The sequence below is a fragment of the Euleptes europaea genome, chromosome 4 (assembly GCF_029931775.1).
Source record: "Euleptes europaea isolate rEulEur1 chromosome 4, rEulEur1.hap1, whole genome shotgun sequence".
In the NCBI taxonomy this organism is placed as follows: Eukaryota; Metazoa; Chordata; class Lepidosauria; order Squamata; family Sphaerodactylidae; genus Euleptes; species Euleptes europaea.
This window is the reverse complement of record NC_079315.1, coordinates 15,334,157-15,362,043: the sequence shown is the minus strand read 5'-3', so window position 1 is coordinate 15,362,043 and position 27,887 is coordinate 15,334,157. Positions and strand designations below refer to the sequence as shown.

Here is a 27,887-nt window from a genome sequence, read left to right as displayed (position 1 = left end):
CACGGAATCTGTAACGCTCTCCTCCAACACCACATTTCAAAGGAATCTATTTTCTTCCTATCAGCTTTCTTCACTGTCCAGCTTTCACACCCATACATAGTAATAGAGAATATGATGGCATGAATTAATCTAGTCTTGGTGGCCAGTGACACATCCTTACACTTCAAAATCTTTTCTAGCTCCTTCATGGCTGCCCTTCCCAGTCTCAATCTCCTTCTGATTTCTTGGCTGCAGTCTCCCTTTTGGTTGATGGTGGAGCCAAGGAATAGAAAGTCTTGAAGAATTTCAATATCCAAGTGGCTCTTTACTACTGTTTTCAGCGTTTCCCTCAGAATTTCTGGACGAATTAGAAGAGCAAGATTTGAGTTCAGCAGCACCCAAAGACCAACAAGATTTCCAGAGTTGAAGCTCCCTTCATCAGATAACAGATCTTTGACTCTCAAAAGCTTTTACCTGGAAAATCTTTTTGATCTTTAAGGTGCTCCAGGACTCGAATCTTGCTCTTCTACTGCAGACCAATACAGCTACCCATCTGAAACTTATCTGGATGAACCAGAGTTCACCAACTCCTTCAGAAACCGACTGTACAATCCCTTCCACGCTAGGCATGCTGAGAATATCTCTCCATCTTCAGAGATTATCAAGAAAAGTCTTGTGTTGTATGTGTCGGGGTTGTTCTGACAGTCCACTTCATCTGTTATTTCCAACTGTTACTTCTATTTGACTACTCTACCCTGCCCAAACCCTCCTACCATTCCGAAAAAACACATCACCTCAGAGCATCTTAGATACCCAATATGCAGTCATAAGCTATATGGTCCAGGAACAACGGCAAACCAACGTGGTGTAGGGGTAAAGAAAGGTGGACTCTAATCTGAAGAACGGGGTTTGATTCCCCGCTCCTCCACATGAAGCCTGGTGGGTGACCTTGGGCCAGTCACAGTTCTCTCAGAACTCTCTCAGTGCCACCTACCTCACGAGGTGTCTGTTGTGGGGAAGGGACGGTGATTTGTAAGCCGCTTTGAGTCTCTTTAAAGGCAGAGAAAAGCGGGGCATAAAACCAACTCTTCTTCTAACTGTGCCATGTGCGTATATAGGTTCTTTAAGTAATACATATTTCTGCTGATTTTTTTAAAATTAAAAAACCAGTATTGAACAGCTATTGCCAATTTAAAAAGACAAAAAATCTGGTCCGGTCTAAAGGACATGATAATATCAAATATGGGGTGATAGCATGAAACTTCTACTCTCTCCATTAAATATGGGTGACAAGAGACTTTTTATAACCACTACGGGAGGGAAATATTTTATACCCATCTATACCGGCAATGAAGCATCTAGCAAGGGCAGGGGCTGTGGCTCAGTGAGAGAGCATCTGCTTGGCATGCAGAAGGTCCCAGGTTCAGTCCCCGGCATCTCCAGTTAAAGGGACTAGGCAAGTAGGTGATGTGAACGACCCCTGCCTGAGACCCTGGAGAGCCGCTGCCGGTCTGAGTAGATAATACTGACTTCGATGGACCAAGGGTCTGATTCAGTATAAAGCAGCTTCATGTGTTCAAGACTTTGAAACATGGCAGAGATTTTGCAAAGCAGGCCAGAGCTAATATGCAAAGCAATTCTTCTGGTATTAATGAAAGAGTTACTGATGTACATTTTAAAAAATTAGCATAATGTTTTGTTCTCTTCCTTAACGAGAACTGCATTGTTTGCTAGATATGCAAATAGGCATGAGATGAGGATGAGGACCAGAGTAATAGCTTTTTATACCATCAGCACTGATGTGTCCATAAGGCAAGGGGAAAGTAGTACTATTTACCTTATACCATTTTAAGGGAGGGCATTTGGAGACTCCCAGGAAGTAAAAGTCCCGTTTTGGGATTCATAGGACATCAGAATAGTTAGGGCATTTCCAGGCCACGGAGACATCTCAAACTCGGCACACATGTAATTGATCGACATCCTAATTACCAAAACAATCAGAAGTCCTATGGCACCTTAAAGACTAAGGCCCCTTTCAAACTGCCCTTATAATCTGTTTTAGCAGCCAGTTGCTAACGGATTTTTTGTGTCATTCGGACACAACAGTTTTGGCTCCTGGCTGCGAACGGATTTTTTGAAAACCTTTTCAGACAAAGCCGCCTGTGTCCTGTTGGCAACCTGGGGCTCAGGCATTTTTTAAGAAAGTTGCTTTCTCCCGTTTTCAGTTTTTCCATGCACTTCTGAATTGTTGCAGCGTGCTGTTTAAAATGTTGGGGCGCTTCCAAAACGACCGCTTCCCCCTCCCGCCTTTTCCTGCACACGTTCTTTTTCGCCTTTTTAAAAAAACGTTCTGTGCTATAGCGCTATAGCACCAGCAATCCATTGCATCCCAATGGTGGTGATACAGCAATTCAGTGCTATATCACCAGCATTGGTATGCATTGGATTGCTGGTGCTATAGAGAAAAGCTCAGAACGTCCAAAAAAAAGGGGGGTGAAAAAGAACAGACAGTGGAAAAAGGCAGGGGGTGGGGAAGGAAGTAGAACTGTTTGAAATAGCCAGAATGCTTAAGAGATGGCTCATAGATAGATTGCAATGAGCTGTATGAAACTCTATCACTTTACTCAGAAACGGGTCAACAATGGATGGCATCCGGTATAGAACAGTAATCTGAAATGGGCCTAACAAGTTTTTAAATTCTAGCATAAGCATTCATGGACTAAAGCCCACATTGTTAACTATTTGTGGGTATAAATACTTCCAGTGAAGAAGAGTTGGTTTTTATATGCCGACTTTCTCTACCACTTAAGGGAGAATCAAACCGGCTTACAATCCCCTCCCCACAACAGACACCCTGTGAGACAGGCGAGGCTGAGAGAGTGTGACTTGCCCAAGGTCACCCAGCTGGCTTCATGTGGAGGAGTGGGGAATCGAACCCGGTTCTCCAGATCAGAGTCCACTGCTCCAAACCACCGCTCTTAACCACTACACCACGCTTGCTCTCAGAGCCAGAGAAAGCTGAAATGCGGTACGCTGGTAGCCAAAGTTATCCTGATGACTACAAAAAACCTTAAGATGGGACATTTTTACATCTAATAGAGATATTTGGGACATCTTCCAGCAGAGACCAGCATTTATTTATTTATATTTTTATCCCGCCCTCACTCCCCAGCCGAGGCTGGGTTCAGGGCGGCTTACAACACGACAATCAATACAATCAAATTGCAATACAGATGAATAAAAGGCATCTAAACAGCCCCATAAAACAACGAATTAAACAAAAAACAGATAAATGGCCCTCGTTATTGAGGCATTCAGACTGCTCTTGAACTCTTTTGAGCTCTGTTGAACGCCACTCCATTGGAGGATGGCTATTGTCCGCCATCTCCCCCTGTGTCCAATTTCAACAGGGGGGGACAGTGGCTGTCCCTCCTCATTCATATTATTACCTTCTGGCAAGAATTAGGGGCAGGACTTTATGCACAAACCAAGATTTGCTACTTGTGTATTGCAACACAGAGCAACCAAGCTGCCCGCGGGACCGAATTCTGGGCAGTGGGGTTTCTTCTAAAGCACTTCATGGGAAAATGTCACCCCACAGTTCTTACAAATCCCTCGCTAGGTCGACATCATCATTGAGGTTAGTATTTATCAACTTGCATTCCCGATCACACCACTAGGCTTTTTGCAATTGCTCCCCACTTAGGCTGCTAGCCAACTTTCCGTTCATGGGAAAGTCCTCTTTGGCAAGTTTTGATCTGAAATAAGATACCATGAAAGACTGCAAGACACAATTTAAAAAAAAAAACCCAACAGCGACAGACACTAAAACATCTTCTGAATTTCTGTCTGTCTCCCCAGAAGAAAAAGTCGCACACTGCTGTGGCGAAGGGCCCGTCGTAACACCAAGAGAAACCACAATATAAATAACCACGCTGGCCCTTCATGACCTGCATTTCCACAAAAGTAGACAAAGAGAAAGCAAGTGTACCTTGAACGGTCTGAACAACAAATAGAGCTCCCGGGGTTTGATGTCCAAAGGCAGACCACTGACAAAGAGCGTCCGAACCTTTAAAAGAAAAAACAGGAAAGCCACCTGTTAAGAACAATCAGGCAATTTTGAGCACTTCCCAAAATAAACTACAGTCCCATCAGCACTGTGATGGGTGCAACTAGTCATGATATGAGAGATCCACAATCACTATGTGGGTGGGATTTTTTCCCTTCTTGAGTTATATCTCATTTGGCACCGCGCTAGCCTCTTGTGGCGCATTATCAGCCTGGAACTAAGAGAGAATGAACTCTCCTCTAATTTTTTATGTGACCCTCTTTTTAATTTTTAATTTAAAAATAATATACATGTATACTTATATATACAGATAAGGAAACAGAATAAAGCAGAACAACAACAAACTGGGCCTTTTTGATAGCTTTTCGATTTCCAGATCTATGTCAATATAATCGAAATAAGGCCTATTATCCTGTATATGTAAACTTAACTTCCATTTTCTGATAATCAGTCTTGGAAAACGTTTTCTTAGTTAGCTCGGGGGGGGGGAGGAAGAAGAAGAGGAGGAAGAGGAAGAAGACGAGGAAGGAGGAGGAGGAGGAGACGACGAAGAAGAGGAGGAGGAGTTGGTTTTGATATGCTGACTTTCTCTACCACTTAAGGAAGAATCAAACCAGCTTACAATCACTCTTAACCACCACACCACACTGGCTCTTTGATAACCATAATTATCAAAATTTCAAAGTTCAGTGCGATAGCCAGAATATAAAAATGATAAACACCAATTTATATCAGCCTATATATAATCCTGTCTTATCTATCTAATCCTACCTTATCTAGCTGTGATGATATCATTAGCCGACCTATGCTAGATAGACCCTAACGTCTCCTAGTTCACAATAGAGTTAGGATACTGACAATTCCTATCTTTAATAAAAAGGTAACCAGACCTCAGCAAAAATTTTACTTGACCAAAATTTACGAAACCACATATGTTTAAATGTAATCATCATACATTCATAATCATCATAGCCTAAGCCTTAACTAACCACTACTTTGTTGGTATCTTTTCTTTTCCAGACTTGAGCTAGCACCATTCTGGCTACAATAATTCATTGTGCTCCCAGGGCTACTAGTAATTAATTGCTTACCCAGGGCTACTAATTTATGAAAGGGCCATCTACCAGCCCGGATGCTTGCACATAGTTGTTATTTGCAACTGGTGACCTGACATTTCTGAGAAGCCTGTGATGGACATCCTGGGGGCTAGAGATCACCCCACAGGATTTCTTCCCCGCGTAACGCCATTTCCTGCCTGACCCACTGCACCAAGGCTCCCAGAGGGAAATTGGAAAGACCAGTTTAAGGGGATAGTACCTGGGCCTGAATATAAACCCACGCAAGCCTGGGTTGATATCTGACAGGCACAAGACGGTTTTCTTTCTTTTTTTTTCAAAGTGAACAAGAACAAACTTTATTTTTTTTAAAAAAAAAATCACATATATTCAGTAAATATTAACACAACCAGAGTTGTGGAGTTTTCAGCTTCAAACTGAACACTCCTCGGGGGGACTTCTCTCGGGGCAACTGAGAGCCACCGTGGTGTAGTGGTTAAGAGCGGTGGTTTGGGGTGGTGGACCCTAATCTGGAGAACCGGGCTTGATTCCCCACTCCTCCACATGAGTGGCGGAGGCTAATCTGGTGAACCAGGTTGGTTTCCCCACCCCTACACATGAAGCCAGCTGGGTGACCTTGGGCTAGTCACACTCTCTCAGCCCCACCTACCTGTTGTGAGGACCTACCTACCCCACAGGGTGTCTGTTGTGGGGAGGGGAACGGAAGGTGATTGTAAGCCAGTTTGAGTCTCCCTTAAGTGGTAGAGAAAGTCGGCATATAAAAACCAACTCTTCTTCTTCTTCCTAGTACTAACCATAGCTGACCCTACTTAGCTACCAAGAGCTCAGACTAATCTGGGCTATTCACACTGCTAGACTACTGCATTTTATAAATAAAAATTTAGCACTTCCCTTACCACCATACTATGACATTTTGCAAGGTTTGTCCCCCCCAACAGTTACCCAAAAGGCCTGCTTTTGTTTAAGAAAGATGCTGATATTCAAAGGAGTCCCCCTTTCAGGGCTCTCTCTCTCATTTCACAATATCCCCAGCTTGTTTCTTGGCATTATGGTTTCCATAGTTCACAGCCGATCTTTGAAATCTACTGTACAATCTCCCTCAAATTAGGAATGCAAGTTTATTCCAGACTCATAAAGAGCTGCTCGTATCCAATTTTGGAACGTAAAATGTTTAACTTTTGTTTGCCTACCTGCCGCTTCACCAACCAAACATTTTCTTTACGGTGTGCCAGAAGCCCTCAAGCATTAGGAAGGACGCTTGTTTTTGGATCTACACATGACGCAAATCTACACATGACGCAAAACGCTTTTGGCCTGGCATGTGCTTCTTTCCATGCAATATATATACTTAGTTGAACTTCATGAGGGATCTAGGGCCGTGTTGGCGAACCTATGGCACGCGTGCCGACTCCGGCACGCTTAGCCCTCTCTGTGGGCACGCGCGGGTAAGTGGCTCGCTGCGGTTGCGTGAGAGGGCCAGGCTGAGCAGAGGACGAGTCCTGGAGAGATTTGTAGCCTGCTTGGATGAAATTAGGCTGTTTATGAATGAAAAAGGGCAAGAATATCCACAGCTCACTGATATGGCCTGGCTTACCAACCTCATGTTTTTTTACAGATTTTACACAACACTTCAATGCACTGAACAAACAACTACAAGGTGTAGGGAAAACAGCAGAATGTTTTGTGATATCAAAACATTTGAGAGAAAACTGCAGCTGAAATATTTTCCAAATCTAAAAATGCATTTAGAAAATTCTACAACATTTGCAGACAATCCTACAAGCCATCAGGAAATCTAAAAGGAATTTTCTAGCATTGCAGCAGCTGCAAAGGTGAATTTTAGTAACAGATTTTTACAGTTCCATAAGATGGAGACAACCCTGTGTTTTCTTACTTCTCCAGATAAAGCCAAATTTGAAGAACTTGATCTTTCCTGCCTACACTGGTTAGATTTAGAAAAGCTGGAAATGGAGCTAATAGAATTTCAAGAAAGCTCTATCTGGAAAAATAAATTCTATGACCTGCATGAAACACTTGAGAAGATAGAAGGGATGCCAAAGGACAGCACAGTTAGTTCTGAAAATGAAATCCTTAAAGTGTGGAATTCTCTGCCAAATAATTTTAAGTCAATGAAAGCACTTGGGATTGCTTTCCTTACTTTGTTTGGATCATCTTATGCTTGTGCTGTTTTCAGCTTTGAATTATATCAAATCTGACACCAGAAACAGGCTAACAGATGACCTGAGTGCTGCATGTGTTGCTCTCAAACTTAAAAAGTATGAGCCAAGGTTAGACAAATTATCAGCATGCACACAACAGCAAAAATCACATTAATTGTTCAAAAAAATTGACGATGTCCTCAAAGATGTCACAAAAATGGTGAATTACATTATGGCTCGTGCTCTGAATTGTCGACAGTTTCAAGCACTTCTTGAGGAGGTTCAGGCTGAGCAGAGGACGAGTCCTGGAGAGATGCATGCCAAATGCAAACTTTTACCTTTCAATAAAAAGTTGTTTGTATCATTGAAAGCTCTGTTATTGTGTTTTTCTTTTAAGGCAAAAGATGTGAATGTACGAGTTATTTTTTCTAAACTAAAACCTCAGTATTCAGGTTAAATTGCCGCATTGACACTTGGCGATAAATAAGCAGGTTTTGGGTTGCAGTTTGGGCACTCGGTCTCTAAAAGGTTCGCCATCACTGATCTAGGGTTTCCGACTCCAGGTTGGAAAATTCCTGGAAATTGAAAGGTGGGGCCTAGGGGAAGGATCTCAGCGGGGCTGTGTTGCCACAGAGTCCACCCTCCAAAGCACCCATTTTCTCCAGGGGAACTGATCTCTGGAGATTAGCTGTAACTCCAGGAGATCTCCAGGCCTCAACTGGAGGTTGGCAAGTCTATGTGAGAACCATTGTGGACCAGGATAAAAGCAATGCCAATTACTCCCATGTAAAATGAGTGCCCCCTTTGTCTCTTATCTCTTCCTTCAATTGAACCACCATACATCTTTAAAGGGGAGTGAACAGCAAAACTACCCTTCGCCAACAGGGTCCGGGGGAGGAAGAGAGAATGACACCCTAAGAACAATACTTTCCTGAGAATAAAACTGCTGCTATCATACGACCCTTATACCAATCTCTGGTGAGACCACACTTGGAATACCGTGTACAGTTCTGGTCAGCATGCCTCAAAAAGTATATTGCAGAGCTTGAGAAGGTGCAGAAAAGAGCAACCCAAATGATCAGGGGGCTAGAGCAATATTTTCTTTTCACCCAACCTTGGGTACCCAGCATACCTATTCTCTGCAGGATCAGAGGAGTATGCCTATTCTACTAGGTGATGTGGAACTAGGGTTGCCAACCTTAGCTGGAGATCTCCTGCTATTACAACTGATCTCCAGCCGATAGAGATCAGTTCACCTGGAGAAAATGGCGGCTTTGGCAATTGGACTCTATGGCATTGAAGTCCTTCCCCTCCCCAAACCCCACCCTCCTCAGGCTCCGACCCAAAAACCTCCTGCCAGTGGTGAAGAGGGACCTGGCAACCCTATGTGGAACCGAGGCAGGATAATGCTGCTGCAGTTGTCTTGTTTGGGGGCTTCCTAGAGGTATCTGGTTGGCCACTGTGTGAACAGACTGCTGGACTTGATGGGCCTGGGTCTGATCCAGCAGGGCTTTTCTTAGGTTCTTATGTTCTCAATAAGGCCCATTGCGTAGACTTGTTTAGGACTGAACTGCTACACTGCTACCTTAAGCAGTTTGTTGAAGCCCTCTGACTTCAATGGGTTAAGAAGGATGTAGGGACTGCCCAGTTGGCTCACCAACTCCATACTATTGATCCAAAGCAGTCTACTGGTAGCAGTCTACTGGAAGCCCTAGACGCTTCCTTGAAAGACAGACTGAATCTGGAAAACTTTCCCCTTGGACATTGAGACACTGGATGTCCACCAGTTCATGCTGCGTCTAACTAGAAGCAGTGGACTCTGACCTGGAGAACCAGGTTTGATTCCCCACTCCTCCACATGAGCGGCGGACACTAATCCGGTGAACCGGGTTGGTTTCCCCAATCCTACATATGAAGCCAGCTGGGTGACGTTATGCTAGCCACCGCTCTCTCAGCCCCACCTACCTCCCAGGGTGTAAGCTGTGGGGAGGGAAAGGGAAGGTGATCGTAAGCCGGTTTGATTCTTCCTTAAGTGGTAGAGAAAGTCAGCATATAAAAACAAACTCTTCTTCTAAAATCTGTTAGTGAAGTAATGCCTCACAAATCACTTTCAACAACTCTCTTAAAAAAAAACAAGCCCGTCTCTAGTTGTTATAAACTACATCAGAACTTCTGAAACGCATCTTTAAACATTGTGGCTTATTTTATTGCTCTAACCGTAAACACTGTACATAGCTTTTAGATCTATAAAAAGAGGTTTGAGCAGTTTGTGGGAAAGGCTATCCAGTATTGGGGAACTTTCTGCATGTATATCAGCTGTTCCGATAAAAGATATTACACTGATCTTGTTTTTAGATTTTACATGGACGGACATGGCTGTACAACTTTTGCGGAGACTGCAGCCATTCTTTTTATACCAGAACCCTTAAGCCCCATGTTACTAAGGTCATAAATCCTTAACTTTTGTCATCCTTGGGAACATATTGTGAAGCATCTGTATGAAACCTTTTTTCTTGCAGGAATTAAAAAAAAATTAAAGATAGATTTTTAAATAACGAGTATATATTTTGGATAAAAATGAAAAGATCTATTTTAGTCTTGTGTTCATGAAAGATATACAAACAGCCCATTCCTGACATAACGGCGTGCAGAGTCGGCGGGGAAGAGGCACAGCGGCGCCTCTTCCGAAGCCGATTCGCGCACGCCGTAAAACAAAACTAAAAGCCGTTATGCAGCTTTTTTGTTTTGTTTTACCGGGGCGAAAAACCCCATTGAAAATAGTGGGGCTGCGCTTGCTCAAAAGCTGGCGCAGAACCGTCGTTCCCGGCGCCAGCACAACTGGCCGAACCGAGATAGGGAGCTGCCTAACCGACGGCTCCTCCCCGAAAAATCCCCCTGCACCAGCGCAGCCTCTCTACGCCGTGGCCTGCGCCACGGAGAGGCCGCGCCGACGGAGGGGCAAGGCGCGGTCCCGCAGCACTCGGCCGCCGGCGGAACTGGCTTCGCCGCCAGCGTAAGTGCGTGTAATCGCGCAATTGCACGCAGTTACGCTGGCAGCAGGGTCATGCCGCCTCCTGAAGACTTTCGGGGGGGGGGCTTTCAGGAATGGGCTGTAACTGTCTTTTTCATCCTTGCCTTTCCCCCCCTCTTTCCAAAGGGCTTTTATATATTCTTTCACTTTATATTATGAGATTGAATATGTTAGGATGTGTACTATATTATAATTTTATGTATGACCACTGAAGAAGGCCTATTTGAGGCCGAAACTTGTCTGGTCCTAGTTTGGTCACTGTATGGATATACATCAAATGTGTTATGTGTTATATGTATTTATCTATTAGGAATAGTTACCCTAACCTGTAGGCCCTGTGTTTTTAAGTATTCTGTGCACCATATTAAAACTTATATATTTGTCATTTTAGCGTTGTTCAGCTCAACCCTTTTGTTTTGATTCAACTTTCAGGTTGCGTTTCCCTTCCACCACCCCCTTATTTTTTGGAGAGAATGCTTTCCGGAGAACCAGAGTTGGTGGGAATTTGAAAGAGCAAACACAGCTTTGCTCTTTCAAGCCTCCTTCATATCTGGCAAACTGGTTTTTCAAGTACCAGTATGGTTTCGAAAAGATTTGTTTGCCAGAAGCAATAGCGGGACACAGGAATGGGGGCTGTGGGCTACAGGATACAAACATTTGACAAATCACTGTCGGACCGCTTGAAACCATCCAGAGTAACCTGTTGTGGCAAAAACTAAAACGAGCCTCGTGGTACCTTACGGCACACACGCAAGTAATGAAATTGCCATGAAATGCAAGAAGTTCAGTCTGAGGATATGCTCGGTGTGTGCATGATGGAATGTGCTCTACTCCACAAAAGCTGGTGCCACAATAAATCTGTTCAGATCAAACTATGCAAGAATTGGAAGGGAGTATACGATAAGATTTCCCTGCTTTTTATGTTAGGGTGCTTTCACACATGCCAAATAATGCACTTTCGATCCACTTTCAATGCACGCTGATGCTGGATTTTACTGTGTGACATGGCAAAATCCACTTGCAAACATTCGTTAAAGTGCATTGAAAGGGGACTAAAAGCGCATTATTCAGCATGTGTGAAAGGGTCATTAAAAACAGGCACAGAGTTCCCAAACTGGATCAGAGCCATGGAACTAGGAAGGAGCATTTGAACCTCTTTCATTCCCCCCCCCCGCCATTTCCACTATTTGTCCTATGAGATAAAACACAAAGGTATCAAACAATACCTGCGAGTATCAAACAATGCCTTGGTAGGGCAGACAGAACTTCAGGGAAGGAACTGAGGCTGGGATCCTAAGCAGTATGCGTGAAGCGGAGATTCATTAATGAGAACTTTCCTGCCAGTTTTCTATGATACCTGAATTTGTGTCCCAGTGGGTCAGAGGACCACCCTCCCCCAGAACACCACGGGGTCAGAGTGGGGGGCTGCTGTGAGAAGGAGCAATCGGTCACAATTGCCCACCCCCTTTCTTCTCTGGGCAGAAGTACCTAGCACAAGAGGAAAAGGAGATTAAGATCCAAGCCTGAGCTGGGGGGAAAGTGGTAGGGGGAAAGGGTTAAATCCTTTTCCTGTGGTGCCACAGCCCCAAATTAGATGGTGGGGGCGGGGGAAATGGCTGCTTTGAAATGTTGGCCATTTATGCTTGGTATTTAGCAGGGCGTTCCAGGCTGAATTTTTTTTTGTTTTTGTTTTTTATGCTGAACCATCATTCAGGAAGTGACTGCAAAGCCGGCGCATACCTGCTTCGCATTTCTTAAGAGCCCCTTTAACGTGCCCTTTTGTGTTTGCTCCACCCCCGCCTCAAAGAATCCCCTCAAGGAAGCATGAAGAATCACAGACACGCGTTAGCTATGCAAATGGCAGTTGGCTAATGGAAGGAATGAAGGAGCAGGCGAGTGGGGAGGGTGGAATTTCTCCATTTGCATCAGGACCGTGAACAGGCCTTTTAAAGGTCACATTTAAAAAAAGAGCTTTGAGCAAGCAGCAAAATTGACCCTGCATAAATGGCTGTTAATAAAACCCCAACAACAGGGAAACAGCTTTTTGGCATTCATCTTTATGGGTAGCACAAGACTCTTCGTTTGTTTTTACACAAGTGTTGTCTGTCATCAACTGTACAATCCACGTAGTTCCTTCAAGCTGGGGATAACCCAAATAAGCAAACATTAGATCAGAACAAGATGGGTTAGTGTATGCAGGAAAGATCTAATGGAAGATTTAAAAAAGACTTCAGAGCTGAGCTGCAAGCTGCTTTCTTTTTTTCCCTTTCACCTTCGTTCTTTTTTTTTCCGGGCTAGTTAAACAGAATATTTATGTTTAACCCAACAAGTATGTAGAGAGAGTACTAAAAAGTGAGTGACAAATAGCCCCTCCTGATCTGATGTAACCATGGCCCCAAAATAATGAAAAAACAAACAAACGTGACCTAAGTGGGTGAAGAAATCCTCTTCCCCGTGAATAAACTATACAGTGCAAAGGTGAAATTCAAGCGCTGTTGCGTTTTAAAGCAAAACTCTATTAATAGAGTTCAGTGAAGGAACAGCAAAACAACAACAGATGAAATAAGCAATTCTTTCTTTACAGTTAAAAACTGAACAGCAGTTTTGAACCTTGCTTCTACACACACTGAAGGACTAAAACAATGACCTTCTTCCTGCCCACGTCAGCATGCTGGTTAACTGAGCTGTTCGATTAACTGGGTGCTGGTAATTTATTTTTATTTTTTATTTTTTTGTTAGATTTCTATCCCGCCCTCTATCCCAGCCGAAGCTGGGCTCAGGGCGGGTCACGACATATACACCATCAAAACAGCATCCAGTTTCACAAAAATTAATGAAAACCGGTAATTCCCAGTAAAAATCGATGCAGAGAAAGACAAGGAGGGGTTGTTGTATAAGAACTGTTTAAGAATCCTGCATACAGAAAACTGGGTACAGTGACGACGTCTAAATTTCCATTCCATGTGGTTTTATCGTCACCTGTCAGAGATAATTTTGTTGCTTGATTTTTGTTGCATCCTGTCCCAAGAAAAACTCAGGTGGCAGGGTGATAAGGATCCACTCCATACAAGGGGTTCCTCAAGGGAGTGCATATTCGTGGGTTGAGCACGGAGACAACAGAGACATCTGGCCCCACCTTCATCCCTAAGAATCTTTCACTGTATTTAGCGAAGACTTTTCCACCATGAATTTGACTACGTTTTTAGTCACCTGGGTTAGTATGTAGGTAAGTACTGGCAGGCAGCAACCAACCTATGGTGCCCCCAGCAAAGGATTTTCAAGGCAAGTGAGAAGCAGAGGAAACCATTGCGTTCCTCTGCAGAGTCTGCCTTGGTGGGCTCCCATCCGACCCTGCTTAGCTTCCGAGATCTAACAGGATTGGGCTATACCACTTCCCCTGGGTTAGTAGCCTTCACATATTGTAGTAGTGAACTCCATACCTATGCACTATACAAATCACCTCTTGCATTCCCTAAGGTTACAATTCACTTTTGATTATTTAAACGGTGAAACCCAACAGGGCACCCATCAATCTATTTCCTGAAGTCCTCATGCTTCTTGAGTCTTGGGGATAACATTCAAGGGGTCTGGAACTGAACAGGAAAAAACAGAGAGCTTCTAGTCACTCCCTAGCCATCTGACTAACTAGTAAGCACTGAGCTCATCCCAGTTATCCTTTTCTTGGCCATAGACACAGACTTTATTATGTCTCTGGCCATGCAGAGAGTAAACCCTCCCCTTTCTTTGGAAACTGAAACCCAAACAGCATCTCTTACACAAAACAATGAACCAACCCTGAGTTTCCTCCACTTCCTTAGAGCAGAAGGCGCTTCAGCCTAGGAGGCATCACCTTTGCATCTGGAAGGAAATCCTATTCAGAAGAGTTTGTTTTTATATGCCGACTTTCTCTACCACTTAAAGAAGAATCAAACCGGCTTACAATCACCTTCCCTTCCTCTCCCCACAACAGACCTCATTGCCAGCCTTCACAAATCTTGGGACTTCCCGTTCTTCTGTTAACCTGATTCTTCCCTCTCCCTGAGCTCAGCCCGGGTGAAATCCCCATGCATTAGGCAAAGCGTGGGACATGCAAGCTTGGTTTCTCTCACAGCCAATTACAAAGCAGCGTGTAAAAAGATGGGGATTTAGATGCTTCCTGCTTCCTTGGAGCGCTTTCTGAGCAGAAGAAAGGCTTTTTAAAACTGAGGCTCAGATTTCTCCCCACCCCTTTCAGACTGCTCCAGGTTTTGTTCTTCGTTCTTTTTTTTCTTTTTTTTAAGGTTTATTTTTATGATTTAGGGGATACGGAAGGGAAAAGAAGGGAAGGGTAAAAACCGTTTGATATACAAAAACAATATAGCAGATTCAATAGAAAAATAAACTTAGTCGAATACAATACCATATAACAAGCATGAATATTAATCAAGTAAAATAAAATATATCTAAATATGTTTTGTAAAAATATAAAAATCAATCAGATTATCTACCTATTACATAATAAAAGTGTATTATACCGTTTGAAAACCCAGGAGTTACATGACGAATGGTTGGAACATAATGGATAAAACATTGCCTATTACTCATTCTAGTACTATTCGGTATATATCAATCATTTGATTAACTGGAAGTCATGTAAACGTAAAATGATTCCCACTTTTCGTCAAATTGTTCTGTAGGTTCGTTATGATTGGGGTTCAACATAAAAGTCATTTTGGCCATACTGGTGTAGTCTAGCAGTTTTTTGTTCTTAAAATGCTTTTTTATGCAGCAATTGGGCTTTAGGGAGGATTTTCTCTCTGAGTGAGCACTACAAAGTAAGCCAATTACAAAGTAGTATTAAGGGGTGGGGACTTGATTTGAGCTTGGAGACTGCTGGTGCAGATTTCCAACAGGAAAGTGTGGGTCCAGCGAGCAACGAACCTCAGGTAAAACTCCCATGCGTACATGACCAAAGCCTCCACCCCCACATTGCTTCTAGAGGTTGCTGGCCAGGGCTCATAACCCTGATTTCAAAGTGCAACCAGAGAATCACTGGCAACTAAAACCCACTCCATGACTTGATTTTCAAAAACTTCATACAGTTTTATGTAATCACACTGTGAAGACTGAGCCTGTCAGAGTACTTCAATTGGTGTAGGGAACCCATAACAAAAGTATATCAAACCGTTCCAAAAATAAATACCCTTTTTGGCAAGAAGAAGTAGAGTTGGTTTTCATATGCCGACTTCCTCTACCTTTTAAGGGAAATCAAACCAGCTTACAATCTCCTTCCCTTCCTCTCCCTACAACAGACACCTTGGGAGGCAGATGGGGCTGAGAGAATTCAGAGAGAACTGTGACTAGCCCAAGGTTACCCAGCTGGCTTCATGTGTAGTAGTTGGGAACAAACCCAGTTCACCAGATTAGCGTCCGCCGCTCATGTGGAGGAGTGGGGAATCAAACCCGGTTCTCCAGATTAGAATACACCATTCCTAATAACTACACCACACCGGCAAGTTAATAAGCATTATTTTTCTTCTCTTTTACCCTCCCTTCTCCCTCTCATATTTTTCTTTCTGGTATTAATGTTCAGTTCCAGCCAAGGGCAAAAAACAAGAAACCCCAAAACTTGCACTTTGAAATTCCAGAAGACTTCTTTTGGCAATGTGTTTTTTTCTAGAAAGCAAGGCTTAAGTCTCCCTTGTCCCCATGCTGCTGCCAAAAACACAACAGCTAGAGAAACATCATCTCCGAACGTCCCTGGACATTCACAACGATGTACCTTAAACAAATTAAATTCTGCATGCTTTCCCCGTTTAAAGATTAAACGTCTCATGTTAATTCACGGAGCGGCCAAGTCTCTGCCTGCCTGCTTCATACAAATGATGAGTTCAGGTACTGCGCCGGACTTTGACCAGTAGATCAAGTGTGAAACACTTCTTCAACTTTCTGCCTGTGCCACACACAATTAACTATAACAAAAAATATCAAAAAAAAGAAAGAAAGAAAAATCAGACCAATTCGATGACGCAAGCCAAAGTGACTAACAAAGCCCTTGAGTCTTATTAACAGCCTCTCTTCAGTTCAATGATTTACCTTAATTCAGAACGAGGCAGCTAATATTTTAAAAAAACCTTTTCAATAATTAACAGCTGTCAGCAAGTCTAAATAAGCTTAAGGGACAGCAAAGACTAAAAAAAAAAACAAGATTTCTCAGCCCCGTCTTCTTTGGGGCAATTTGATATATGTCCTCATCAGAACTGAGGTCATATTACTCTGAAGGTTGTGTTCTGCTGAAGTTCATTCACAGAGCAAGAAAACGCACGGCAAATGTCCAGTTTCGATTAGGCAACAAACTTAAGAAGAGGGGCATAACAACACTTTTTAGCATAAATGGGATTACAGAATTTAAAGAAACAGATGCACAAACTGTAAAGCCCAAAGCAAATTGCCTTGGGGGAGAGGGTCCTCCCGAGGGGTGGAACTTGGCATGATGGAATGTCTCAGTACTGATGAACCAGCTCTCCCATCACCTACAGACTTTATTCAACCTTAAGATGGAGGGAGGACTTTGGAAGCATTTGAATCCCCGCCCCTTGACATGCTGCTTTGTAATTGGCTGTCTGCATGCTGTGAGAGAAACCAAGCTTCTGTGTCCTGCGCTTTGCCTTATGCATGGGGATTTCAAGCGGGCTGAGCTCAGGGGAAAGGGAAGAATTAGGTTAACAGAGTGACGGGAAGTCCCGGGATTTGTGAGGTCCGGCAGCAAGGTCATCTCTAATCGACGGGAAACTCATGCATAACTCCAAGGAACAACCAAGAGGGGGGGTGTGTGAACATGAGTGAAAGTACCCATGCATAAACAACCTAGGTTTCAGAGTATAGTTCAAAGGATGCGCTGAAGCAGTTGTACAGAAAGCAGGAGGGAAGCTGGCTATCAATAAGACAGTAAGTGGGTAAGGGCTATAAAAGGGTTATTTCAGAGTTTAAAGGTTCAGTGAAGCAGCTAGACAGAAAGGGGGATGGAGACTGATGGTCCTTAGCCAAGAGGAAGAGTTGGTTTGGCTTACAAGAAACTTCTACACACACACCCCAGTTGCTTTCCCATTTATTGGAACTGACCAATAGCGAGTGGGCTGTATATGTAGTGAGGCTTTGCCAGTGGACTGGTAATACAAAGGACCTCAGGATAACCCCCCGGGAGTTTCTGCTTGGAAGCTAGAAAAAAGGCTAGCGGCAGACTAAATGTGATTTACGATAAGATGGTGCTCTGGTAGACTAACCAGGGTTTGTGCAGCAGCGCTTTAAACAAACCACAGTTTAGTGTATCATCTGAATGCAATAATGGACACCAGAACCATTTTGTATTTACTATATGACACCTAGTAAATACAATCGGGATAGAGGGTTCTATCAAGGTCAGACTGTATACTCTGACTGGCAGTCAGAGGGTCTTAGATGAGTCTTTCATAATATCTACTACTTGATCCTTTTAACGAGAGATGCCAGAGACTGAACCTGGGACTTCCTGCATGCAAAGCGGATGCTCGGTCACTGAGCCACAGCCCCTCCCAATCTCACATCTGCAACATGGAAATGGCCCACCTACTGGGATGATTGCAAGCATCACTTAGATTATGCATGGCTGGAAAAAGACAATAAGGGTTGAAAGGAGTTTGAAAGGCTTTATTTCCCTTGGAGTCAATACATACTATGTGTCCCCGCACTGCTCAAACAGATTCTGCAGGTTTTTGAAATAAAAACCCAACAAACCTGTTTATCGGAGACAAAAGAGGGATGAGTGACCAGAGGACCGATCATGCAGTCATCTAAAAGTGCTCTGAATGCTTGTTGAAGGGCTAAGTACATGCTAAATAAGCTTGCTGTTTAAACCAGTATAAAATTATTGCCAGCTTGCAGCCTAGCATTCTGGCCATACACCAGCTTTCCAGAAGTACTGAGTACTTTCCCTCTTTGTGAAGTCTGAATACACAAAGCTAACCCTAAGTGAGAAATGTCGTACTCCCTCCCAGGCACAGGGCAGAATCTGTCCCTCACAGCTGCCAGAACGAGTTGGTTGCAAAGATCTCTATTAAAGTTCACCAGGGGACAGTGGAAACAACCCCCTAGCAGAGAGATGCCTGGGACCGAGAGAAGCCGGAGCCATGTAATCTCTTATGATTTCTTTGGCCCCAGACCAGAACTTTAGGACAAAATGTCAAAATCCCCATAAATGGAGAAAGGAGCTGGTGCCAGTGCATCTGTATCCGAGTTGATCTGGGATGTTGAGCTTCCAAGGGTTCTGCATACGAGGCCAAGTCTTTTTAACCTGAATTCCACCCCCGCAAGACTACGACGCACAATGCCTGAGGCCAGCGTTTATTTGCAATATATTTATGGTTCCTGTTTCCACTGTTGCTCTGTGTGGGTGAAAGTGGACGTGGAGGAGCGGGGAATCAAACCCACCTCTCCAGATTAGAGTCCGCCCCTCCAAACCACCACTTAACCGCCACGCCGTGCATTGAACGCTTCCTCCCAAAACTATTTTCCGTGTAAAAGCTCTTGCCTTGTGTTGTTCTAGCCAGGCTCCGAGATCACAGAAGGGGGCAGGGTGGGAGGAGGAGAGGGGAGGGGCAGTGGCTCAGTGGTAGAACATCTGCTTGGCATGCAGAAGGTCCCAGGTTCAATCCCCAGCATCTCCAGTTAAAGGGACTAGGCAAGTAGGTGATGTGAAAGACCCCTGCCTTAGACCCTGGAGAGCCGCCGCCGGTCTGAGTAGACAATACTGACTTTGATGGACCACGGGTCTGATTCAGTATAAGGCAGGTTCATGTGTTCATGTGAGGAGAAAAGGCAAGGGGGGTTGCAGAGAAAAAGAGGTAGGCAGAGGAAGAATTCAGCACTCCCTCTTGCCTGCTGTTTTACAGCTGGTTGCCTTCTAAGACACAGGTCTGCCCACAACAACATCTGTCTCTTACATACTGTACATACTGTATCTCGCACACTGGCACGTCCTAATAAGCGCATTTGGCTGACCCCGTGAATTCTGTTACAGTGATCTAACAAACCCCTACCCAATTCTGATCTTAGTTTCTTTGATGTCACCACACTGGTGGTTCGACTACCTAGGCCCCAGGATTACGATGCACTTTCTCAACCACAACAGGGGAACTTTGCAGGCCTCTTTCCTAGAGACAATTCTGGGCTTTGTACTTCATGCAGTCCAGCTCTTTTTAAAATCAAGCTCTTTATTCTGCTTTCAAAAAGAAAAAAAAGGAGAGCTTTTAGTAACCTGCATTGCTGCATAAGGCAGCTTCCCTTACACCTGGCTCAACAACTGTTTTATCACCTTCCTAAAATCCTTAGGGCCATTTATGCAGGGTTGATTCTGCTCCTCTCTCAAAGCTGACTTTTTAGATCCAAACTTTAAAATGACTATTCATGGACCTTTAAAATACCTTTAAAATGACTATTCAAGACGCAGAAGGAGAAAGTCAAACAAATTCCACCTCCCCACTGACTGCTCCTTCATTCCTTCGTTTGCATAGCCATTAGCAATAGTTGTTTGCATAGCTAAGCCTCTGCTGGGATTCTGCATGCTTCCTTCAGTGAATGTTTAGATACGGGGGTGGAGCAAATACAAAAGGGGCTCTTAAGAAACGTGAAGCAGGTATGCGCTGCCTTCGCAGTGAAGAAATCAACAAAATATGCGGGGCACTTCAGCCTGGAACGTGCTGCTAAATACCAAGCATAAACGGTCTAAGAGTTCTGCAGAAGTCAGGTAGGGATTCCTCTATGGCTGTTACTACACTAGGTATTCCCAGCGATGTATTAAGAGTTTGAAAATGTTATAAAAAATACTGTTCGCACTTTGTTTGGCTCCTTTAGCTGTGAAGACGTCTTCCAACCTTTTTTTAGCCATGGCATCCAAAAACCCTTTTAAAGCCATGTTTTTTATAACATTTCTAAACTCTTGATACATCGCTGGGAATACCTAGTGTGGTAACAGCCTATGAGGAGCTCAAGAATAAGGGACAATCTCCTAGGAAAAACAACTTGCCTTTTGCTTCCATTCTCTGTGTACAATATAAAGCCACAAAGGAGCTGGTGCATTCTAAGCAGATCCAGTTCACACCTCCCCGCCCTTCTTTTCAGTTTAGTACATTTTTATTCCACCCTTCATCCAAGCAGCGATAAACAAGATTTCTCCCTTCCTTTTATCTTCACAACAACCTTATAAGGTAGGTTAGGCTGGGAAAGACTGATGGGCCTAAAGTCAGCCAGCAAGCTTCATCACAGAATAAGAATCTAAGCTTGGCTCTCCTAAATCAGGGGTGTAAAACATACGGCCTGGGGGCTGGATATGGCCCAGTGAGCGCTCTTATCCGGCCCATGAGCCATCCAAGCCAGCCATCCACTCCCCCAAATCCTGATCTGGGCTGGAGAGGCATGGCCCAGCCCAACCAAGAGACATTTATGTCATATCCAGCCCTCGTAACAAATGAGTTAAACATCCCAGATCTTACTCCAACACTAGAACCATAACACCACACTAGGTACAGGGCCCATCACAGTAGCATGGCTAACAAGACCTGTCCAGTGAATCCCGCAGAACCGACTCTACAGCACACAAGGGGTTCAAACATGCCATCCCTTCATAAGCAACATGAAACTGTGCTCCAGACGTTTCATGAACACATGAAGCTGCCTTATACTGAATCAGACCCGTAGTCCAACAAAGTCAGTATTGTCTACTCAGACCGGCAGCGGCTCCCCAGGGTCTCAGGCAGGGGTCTTTCACATCACCTACCTGCCTAGTCCCTTTAGCTGGAGATGCTGGGGATTGAACCTGGGACCTTCTGCATGCCAAGCAGATGCTCTACCACTGAGCTACCACCCCTCCCCAATCAAAGTCAGTATTGTCTACTTAGACCGGCAGCAGCTCTCCAGGGTCTCAGGCAGAGGTCCTTTACATCACCTACTTGCCTTGTCTCTTAAACTGGAGATGCCGGGGATTGAACCTGGGATCTTCTGCATGCCAAGCAGATGCTCTACCACTGAGCCACTGCCAAACGTGTTTACCCACTATGGCATGTTTTAGGTGGCTGCATCTTCCCCTTCTCGTCCCGAAGAACGTGAAATCCTTGGCTACTATGTTCAAGTCTCAAGATAAAAATCTCTAGAAATGTGTTACTGATACAACAAACTGGGGGGGGGGAGTTTGTGGAAGGAGGAAAAGAGAATAATGTATGTTTACCAGTTATGCCACAGTAGGGTTGCCCAATCCAACTTGGAAAATTCTTGGGAGATTTGGGAGTGGAGCCCGGGGAGGGCAGGGTTTGGAGAGGAGAGGTACCTCACTGGAAATAATGCCACAGCGCCCACCCTCTGAAGCTGCCACTTTCTCCGGGGGAACGGATCTCTGCCATCTGGAGATAAATTGTGATTCCGGGAGATTTCCAGACCCCACCTGCAGGTTGGCAACCTTGTGCCATAGGTACCGAACGTAGGTGCTCTGAGGAGGAGGAGAATGCAGGACTCAAAGGGAAACACAACCGCTTTGAGCGGCCCTTGTTTTCTTCCAAAGTTCATTCTTGGTTCAGCCAACTGTAAAACCTTATTACTGTTTTAGTCAAGTCAAGGATGAGTTTGGGCATGGGGCGGGGAGGGAGTTGGTGAACAGGCTTCCCCCCTCTCCCAAGGATCCTTTCATTTGGCATCTGTATTGAAAGACAAGCTCTATTCTTAGCTCGCAAGATGAAGATTATTGAACAGGAGAGGACAAGTACAAACTATAACAGTTCATTTAATAAAGCTCCCCCCAAGTTTCCACTCCGCAGAGACTCATTAAGACCTCTGGCCGAGCTAAAAGGGGCCTGTGTTGTTTTTTATGAAGCCTCAAGATAAGGAAACGGAACGGGGGAATTGGAAACGAGAACTGGAACAAGGGAATTGGAAACGCTAGCTCTCAGCAGATAGCAATAGTCAATAATTTTAACAAGGTGAGATTAAGAACGGGTACTCAACACAGCGACGGGGATGGAACTGGAAACTTTTAAAAGACCCCTTTTTTCCAGCTTGCAGATACAAGCAATCCGGAAGTAAACACTAGAGTCACAGCCCCCAACCTCGAGGGCAGTTTCCACTTTCCCACATTCTCGGTGACTTTCTCAGGCAGTGCCATGGGGGGGGGGGGAAGGCAGCAATGGGAATACAGAGATAAGGCTCGCAAAAGTCTAATAACCAGGACTGCGCATGCATGCACAGGCACAAAATCCGTGACTGCCAAGCCAAATGCAGCCCATTAAAGGTAGTCCCCTGTGCAAGCACCGGGTCATTCCTGACCCATGGGGTGACGTCACATCCTGACGTTTACTAGGCAGACTATATTTATTGGGTGGTTTGCCATTGCCTTCCCCTGTTGTCTACACTTTACCCCCAGCAAGCTGGGTACTCATTTTACCGACCTCAGAAGGATGGAAGGCTGAGTCAATCTTGAGCCGGCTACCTGAAACCAACTTCTGTCGGGATCGAACTCATGTTGTTAGCATAGCTTTTTACTGCAGTACTGCAGCTTACCACACTGCGCCACGGGGCTCATTAGCCTTATCTCTCTCTCTGTCTCTCTCTGTCTCTCTCTCTGTCTCTCTCCCCCCAGCCCAGGGTCTCAGGGAATCTCCCATAATATTATAACTTAGGGGGCACCCAATGAAGTTTATGGGCAACAGGTACAGGACAGACAAAAGGAAACATCTTAACTCGAGCAATTTAATTGTGGAATTCACTGCCTGTGGAGCTAGCCATGGCCACAAGCCTGGATAGCTTTAAAATGGGGTTAGACAGATGTGTTGAGGATAGGATCCACCAATGGCTAGCAGCCATCATGAGCAAAGGGAAACTCCATAGTCTGAGGCAGTAAATCTCTGAATGTTGACTCAGCCTTCCATCCTTCCGAGGTCAGTAAAACGAGTACCCAGCTTGCTGGGGGTAAAGGGAAGATGACTGGGGAAGGCACTGGCAAACCACCCCGCAAACAAAGTCTGTCTAGTAAACGTCGGGATGTGACATCACCCCATGGGTTCCGGAATGACCCGGTGCTTGCACAGGGGACCTTTACCTTACCTTTAAATCTCTGAAACCCAGTGCTAAGGAGGCAACATTGGGGACAGCCTTGGTATCAGTGTCTCTTTGTTGGCCTTCCAGGGTAAAGTGGTTGACCACTGTGTAAAACAGAAGAAGAAGAGTTGGTTTTTATATGCCGACTTTCTCTGCCACTTAAGTAAGAATCAAACTGGCTTACAATCACCTTCCCTCCCCCTCCCCAAAACCTCCCTCCCCTGTGAGGTAGGTGAGGCTGAGAGAGCTGTGACTAGCCCAAGGTCACCCAGCTGGCTTCATGCGGAGGAGTGGGGGAACAAATCCAGTTCACCAGATTAGCCTCCACCGCTCATGTGGAGGAGTGGGGAATCAAACCCAGTTCTCCAGATCAGAGTCCACCATTCCAAACCACCGCTCTTAACCATGATTACACCATGCTGGACTAGATGGACTACAGGATGGTGGACTAGATGGACCGCTGGTCTGATCCAGCAGGACTCTTATGTTCTTATGTCCCTATTTTAATGCTTGCCTAGGACTGGGGGGGGGAATAGGAAAAAGGCATATTGTCAAGAACCTGGCATGCAAAATACCTGGCTGATAAGCTTTGTCTGCCTGGCAGGTTACCAATTTGTATAGACTTGTTCTAACAGACAAGAAGCAAACTTCTCCATACAAACAATAAAGGTATTCACAGGGACCATAAAATGCTTTTATTAGGATCAACCAGGGTTCACAATGTTTTGTGAACTTTTGAGTTACACAGAATTCTTGTTCAGGCAGAATATTAAAATGTTGGGGAAAGATACAAATGAGTGACTCATTTCAATGTTGAAATTGGGATGGGGGCATTCTTGCAAACTATTTAGAACTGCAAAAGATCTCAGGTTATACAGACACATGTCTGGACAAAGAAGCCAATGAAATCCTCCATGCAGGACTTTAAAAGTATTTTAGACTGCGTTCTCCCACACTAACTGGAACTGCCAAATTCAGTGTAAGGCAGAGAACACGTCAGAAAACACTGGCAAAGATGGAGTTTAATTTTTAAAAATGCACCTAGGAACAGAATCGAGAGAAGCCAAATTCAGTAGTGTTACCTAGTGGCTGAAGGGCTGAATACCGTCAGATGTTTTACTGGTCCTACAAAACAGTCCAAAACAGTGTCCTCAAAATAGGAAATACTTTTATAGGTGTTAACAAAAATTTAAATCAAGATCCTAACGTATTTCAAGTCGCCAAACCTTTGGTTTTTGTGTTTTAATGGAAGAAAAGCAAAATATATGTTAAATTAATGTCCAGAGGCATTTTGGAATTTTTAAAGACTCCTTGCCTCTTGGAAAGAGCAAGAGTCCAGTGGCACCTTAAAGACTAACAACATTTCTGGCAGGGTATGAGCTTTTGTGCGCCAGATACAGCTAGAATGTATCTAGCTAGCTGTATCTGAAGAAGTGAGCTGTGGCGCACGAAAGCTCATACCCTGCCAGAAATTTTGTTAAGTCTTTAGGGTGCTACTGGACTCTTGCTCTTTTCTACTGCTATTGACAGACAAACAGGGCTACCTCTTTCCCATGGAAAGGAGCTCTGCACATGCTCAGAGGCAGCTGGCCCTAGATCCTAGCAAACAGAGCAACCCTACACAGACTGCAATTTCCCAAACAGACTACTGTGTCCACTGTGTTTGACACAAGGGAGAAGGAAATGAAGCTATCTGGAAGGGACACCTGAAATCTACAAAATAGTAGTTTGTGCAGTTACCATATTCCCCCCCCCCCATGCTTATGGCAGATAGAAATTGGGACCCCTTGCAGGACCACTATAAAAACTACTACTAAGTAGTTTTATACTACTATAAAAACCACTATAAAAACTAAGGGGGGTTGCCGCCAAGCCATAGCCAACTTATGGAAACCCTTTAGGGTTTTCAAGCCAAGAGACGTTTGGAGGTGGTTTGCCATAGTCTGCCTCTGGGTAGCAACCCTGGTATAGCTTGGTGGTCTCCCATCCAAATACTAACCAGGGCCGCCCCTGTTTCGCTTCTGAGATCTGACAAGATTCGGCTAGCCTGGGCTAAGCAGTAGATTACTTACAAGGGGGGGGGGAGAACACGCTCTTCGTACACCCCTTACAGAAAAGATGGCAACATTCCCCATCCTTTCTAATAACCATGATATTCAGTAAAGTGACATTTTTACAATACAAGGTTCCAAAATCTCGCATTTTCACTTTATGCACCAGTTCTCCTATCCCCTGCTCCAATATATACAAAAGTTCTAGTTTGTATTCAGTAAGAAGGTGTCCAAGGGCATGACATTTTCAGGGTACCCCTGTGGTTGCTTCACACACACACAAACACAGCCACTTGTCTGGATGTCAGGTTGTATCTGTGATACAATCAAATATCTGCAATAAATCAGCTCGTCTGATTTTGGTTCTGGAACATTCTGCCTCATCATGTATCAACGCACAAGGAGCATGGAACCTTTACAGCCAGAAGATGGGACTTGGATGGTTTTGATAAGAAAAAACTGGGCAAATTCATAAGAGGATAAACTGATCAACGGCTACTAGCGAAGAGAGCTAAATGGAACTTCCATATCCAAAGGCAGTGTGCCTCAGTACACTGAGAATAGGGAGGGTGCACTTCCTGCCTTTGAACCTTTCCAGTTGGCCAACGCTGGAAACAGTGTGCTCGACTACGTGGACCTTGTGTCTATTCCAGCTGCGCTCCTGTGATGTTATCATCAGTGCAACATTGACAAAACAACATCTGTACGCCTTCCCTGCAGGGCCCGCAACACGGTTTCATATCTTAAGTCCTAAACATCCCACCTGGATTAAGGTCACAGATCCCAGATGCTCACGGTATGCGTATCCTGTACCAACAAAAAACCGAAGGATCAGATGGGATAGAATTCGTTCACTAAGTGCTTTATCGCTGTTACTGTGTTCCAAACATCTGGACACTTGCTATACACATACCCACCCTTTTCCTCTTCCACACGCTTCCCTATAGTCCAAGCATTTACATCTACAGTATTATCCATGACCGTTAAGTGTTTCTATGAAACGCAGCCAATACCATGAGGCTATTTTCCTACACTAACAAACATCTTCAGGGCTTAACCACACAAATGACTAGTTTTTAGTCAATATGTTGTGAAATATATAAACCCTGGCCATAAAATATACAACTGCTAACCATTTTTTTTTAAAAAATCAGCTCTTTATATAATTATAACCCAGCGGCTCTCTGCCCTGGAGGCTGTCGACCCACATTCCATGCATTTTCTTCAGTCTCGCAACCAGAAATAAGTCTGCAGATAAAAATCAAGTTGCGTGGCTAATCAGACTCAACACACTTCCTTCCAAAGCGACTCCTTATCATAATCGTCCCTTTGTATCCAGGGTCCCCGCTCCCCCAAAAACAGTTTAAAGAAATGTGCCTACAGTTCAGGCCTAGAAGAGTTTTACGCAAAGGATTTTACTCCTGTCTCAGGTAATCGCCTGGGCATTCGAACAGGTCAATCCCTGTTTACTCCACTCAACACCTGGATTCCCCTACTTCAAAGTAGGGGAATCAATTAGGGATTTAGCTTCTCTGGAATCATTCGACAGAGGCCCATGACTGTGCTCAAGCCCCAGAAACCAGTATATAACCTAACATGGAAGTCAAGTGATTAGGCATAAGAAATTCCAACAAGCTTCTTACATTAAAGTATATCATACTTGCATCATCTATCATAAATCGTACATTACAAGTAGACAGTTTCAAATTGAGCAGTTACAGTTTCTATGCAGATTAGACTGTTAAGAATAATACAAGCTAGTTAGCATATACATAGAATCATAGAGTTGGAAGGGACCACCAGGGCCATCAAGTCCAACCCCCTGCACAATGCAGGAAATTCACAACTACCTCCCCCCTCCACACCCCTAGTGACCAGAAGATGGCCAAGATGCCCTCCCTCTCATCATCTGCCTAAGGTCACAGAATCAGCATTGTTGACAGATGGCCATCTAACCTCTTCTTAAAAACCTCCAGGAAAGGAGAGCTTACCACCTCCCAAGGAAGCCTGTTCCACTGAGTAAAGGTGTCACTGAGGAATCGCTGTAACTGCTAGAAAATTCTTCCTAATGTCTAGGCGGAAACTCTTTTGATTTAATTTCAACCCGTTGGTTCTGGTCCGACCTTCTTGAGCAACAGAAAACAACTCGGCACCCTCCTCTATATGACAGCCCTTCAAGTACTTGAACATGGTTATCATATCCCCTTCGGATCCAGGTTTATATAAATTTCCCCGACCCCCCCACCAATGTATGGGTTAATGAAGCTGTAGTTTAACCACTGCCCTGACCTGGATGGCCCGGGCTAGCCTGATCTCGTCAGATCTCAGAAGCTAAGCCGGGTCAGCCCTGGTTAGTATTTGGATGGGAGACCACCAAGGAAGACCAGGGTTGCTGTGCAGAGGAAGGCACTGGCAAACCACCTCTTG

The 27,887-nt window shown here is 44.4% G+C and overlaps 1 protein-coding gene across 1 annotated transcript in view; it reads right to left on the bottom strand.

The window, feature by feature from the left end:
- The window catches only part of RBPMS (RNA binding protein, mRNA processing factor), a 143,214-nt gene that overhangs the window by 63,476 nt on the left and 51,851 nt on the right, over nt 1-27,887 (bottom strand). Inside the window, exon 4 of the mRNA XM_056848929.1 lies at nt 3,971-4,048. Coding sequence (XP_056704907.1) covers nt 3,971-4,048 — 78 coding nt within the window. The remainder of the gene's footprint in view (nt 1-3,970; nt 4,049-27,887) is intronic.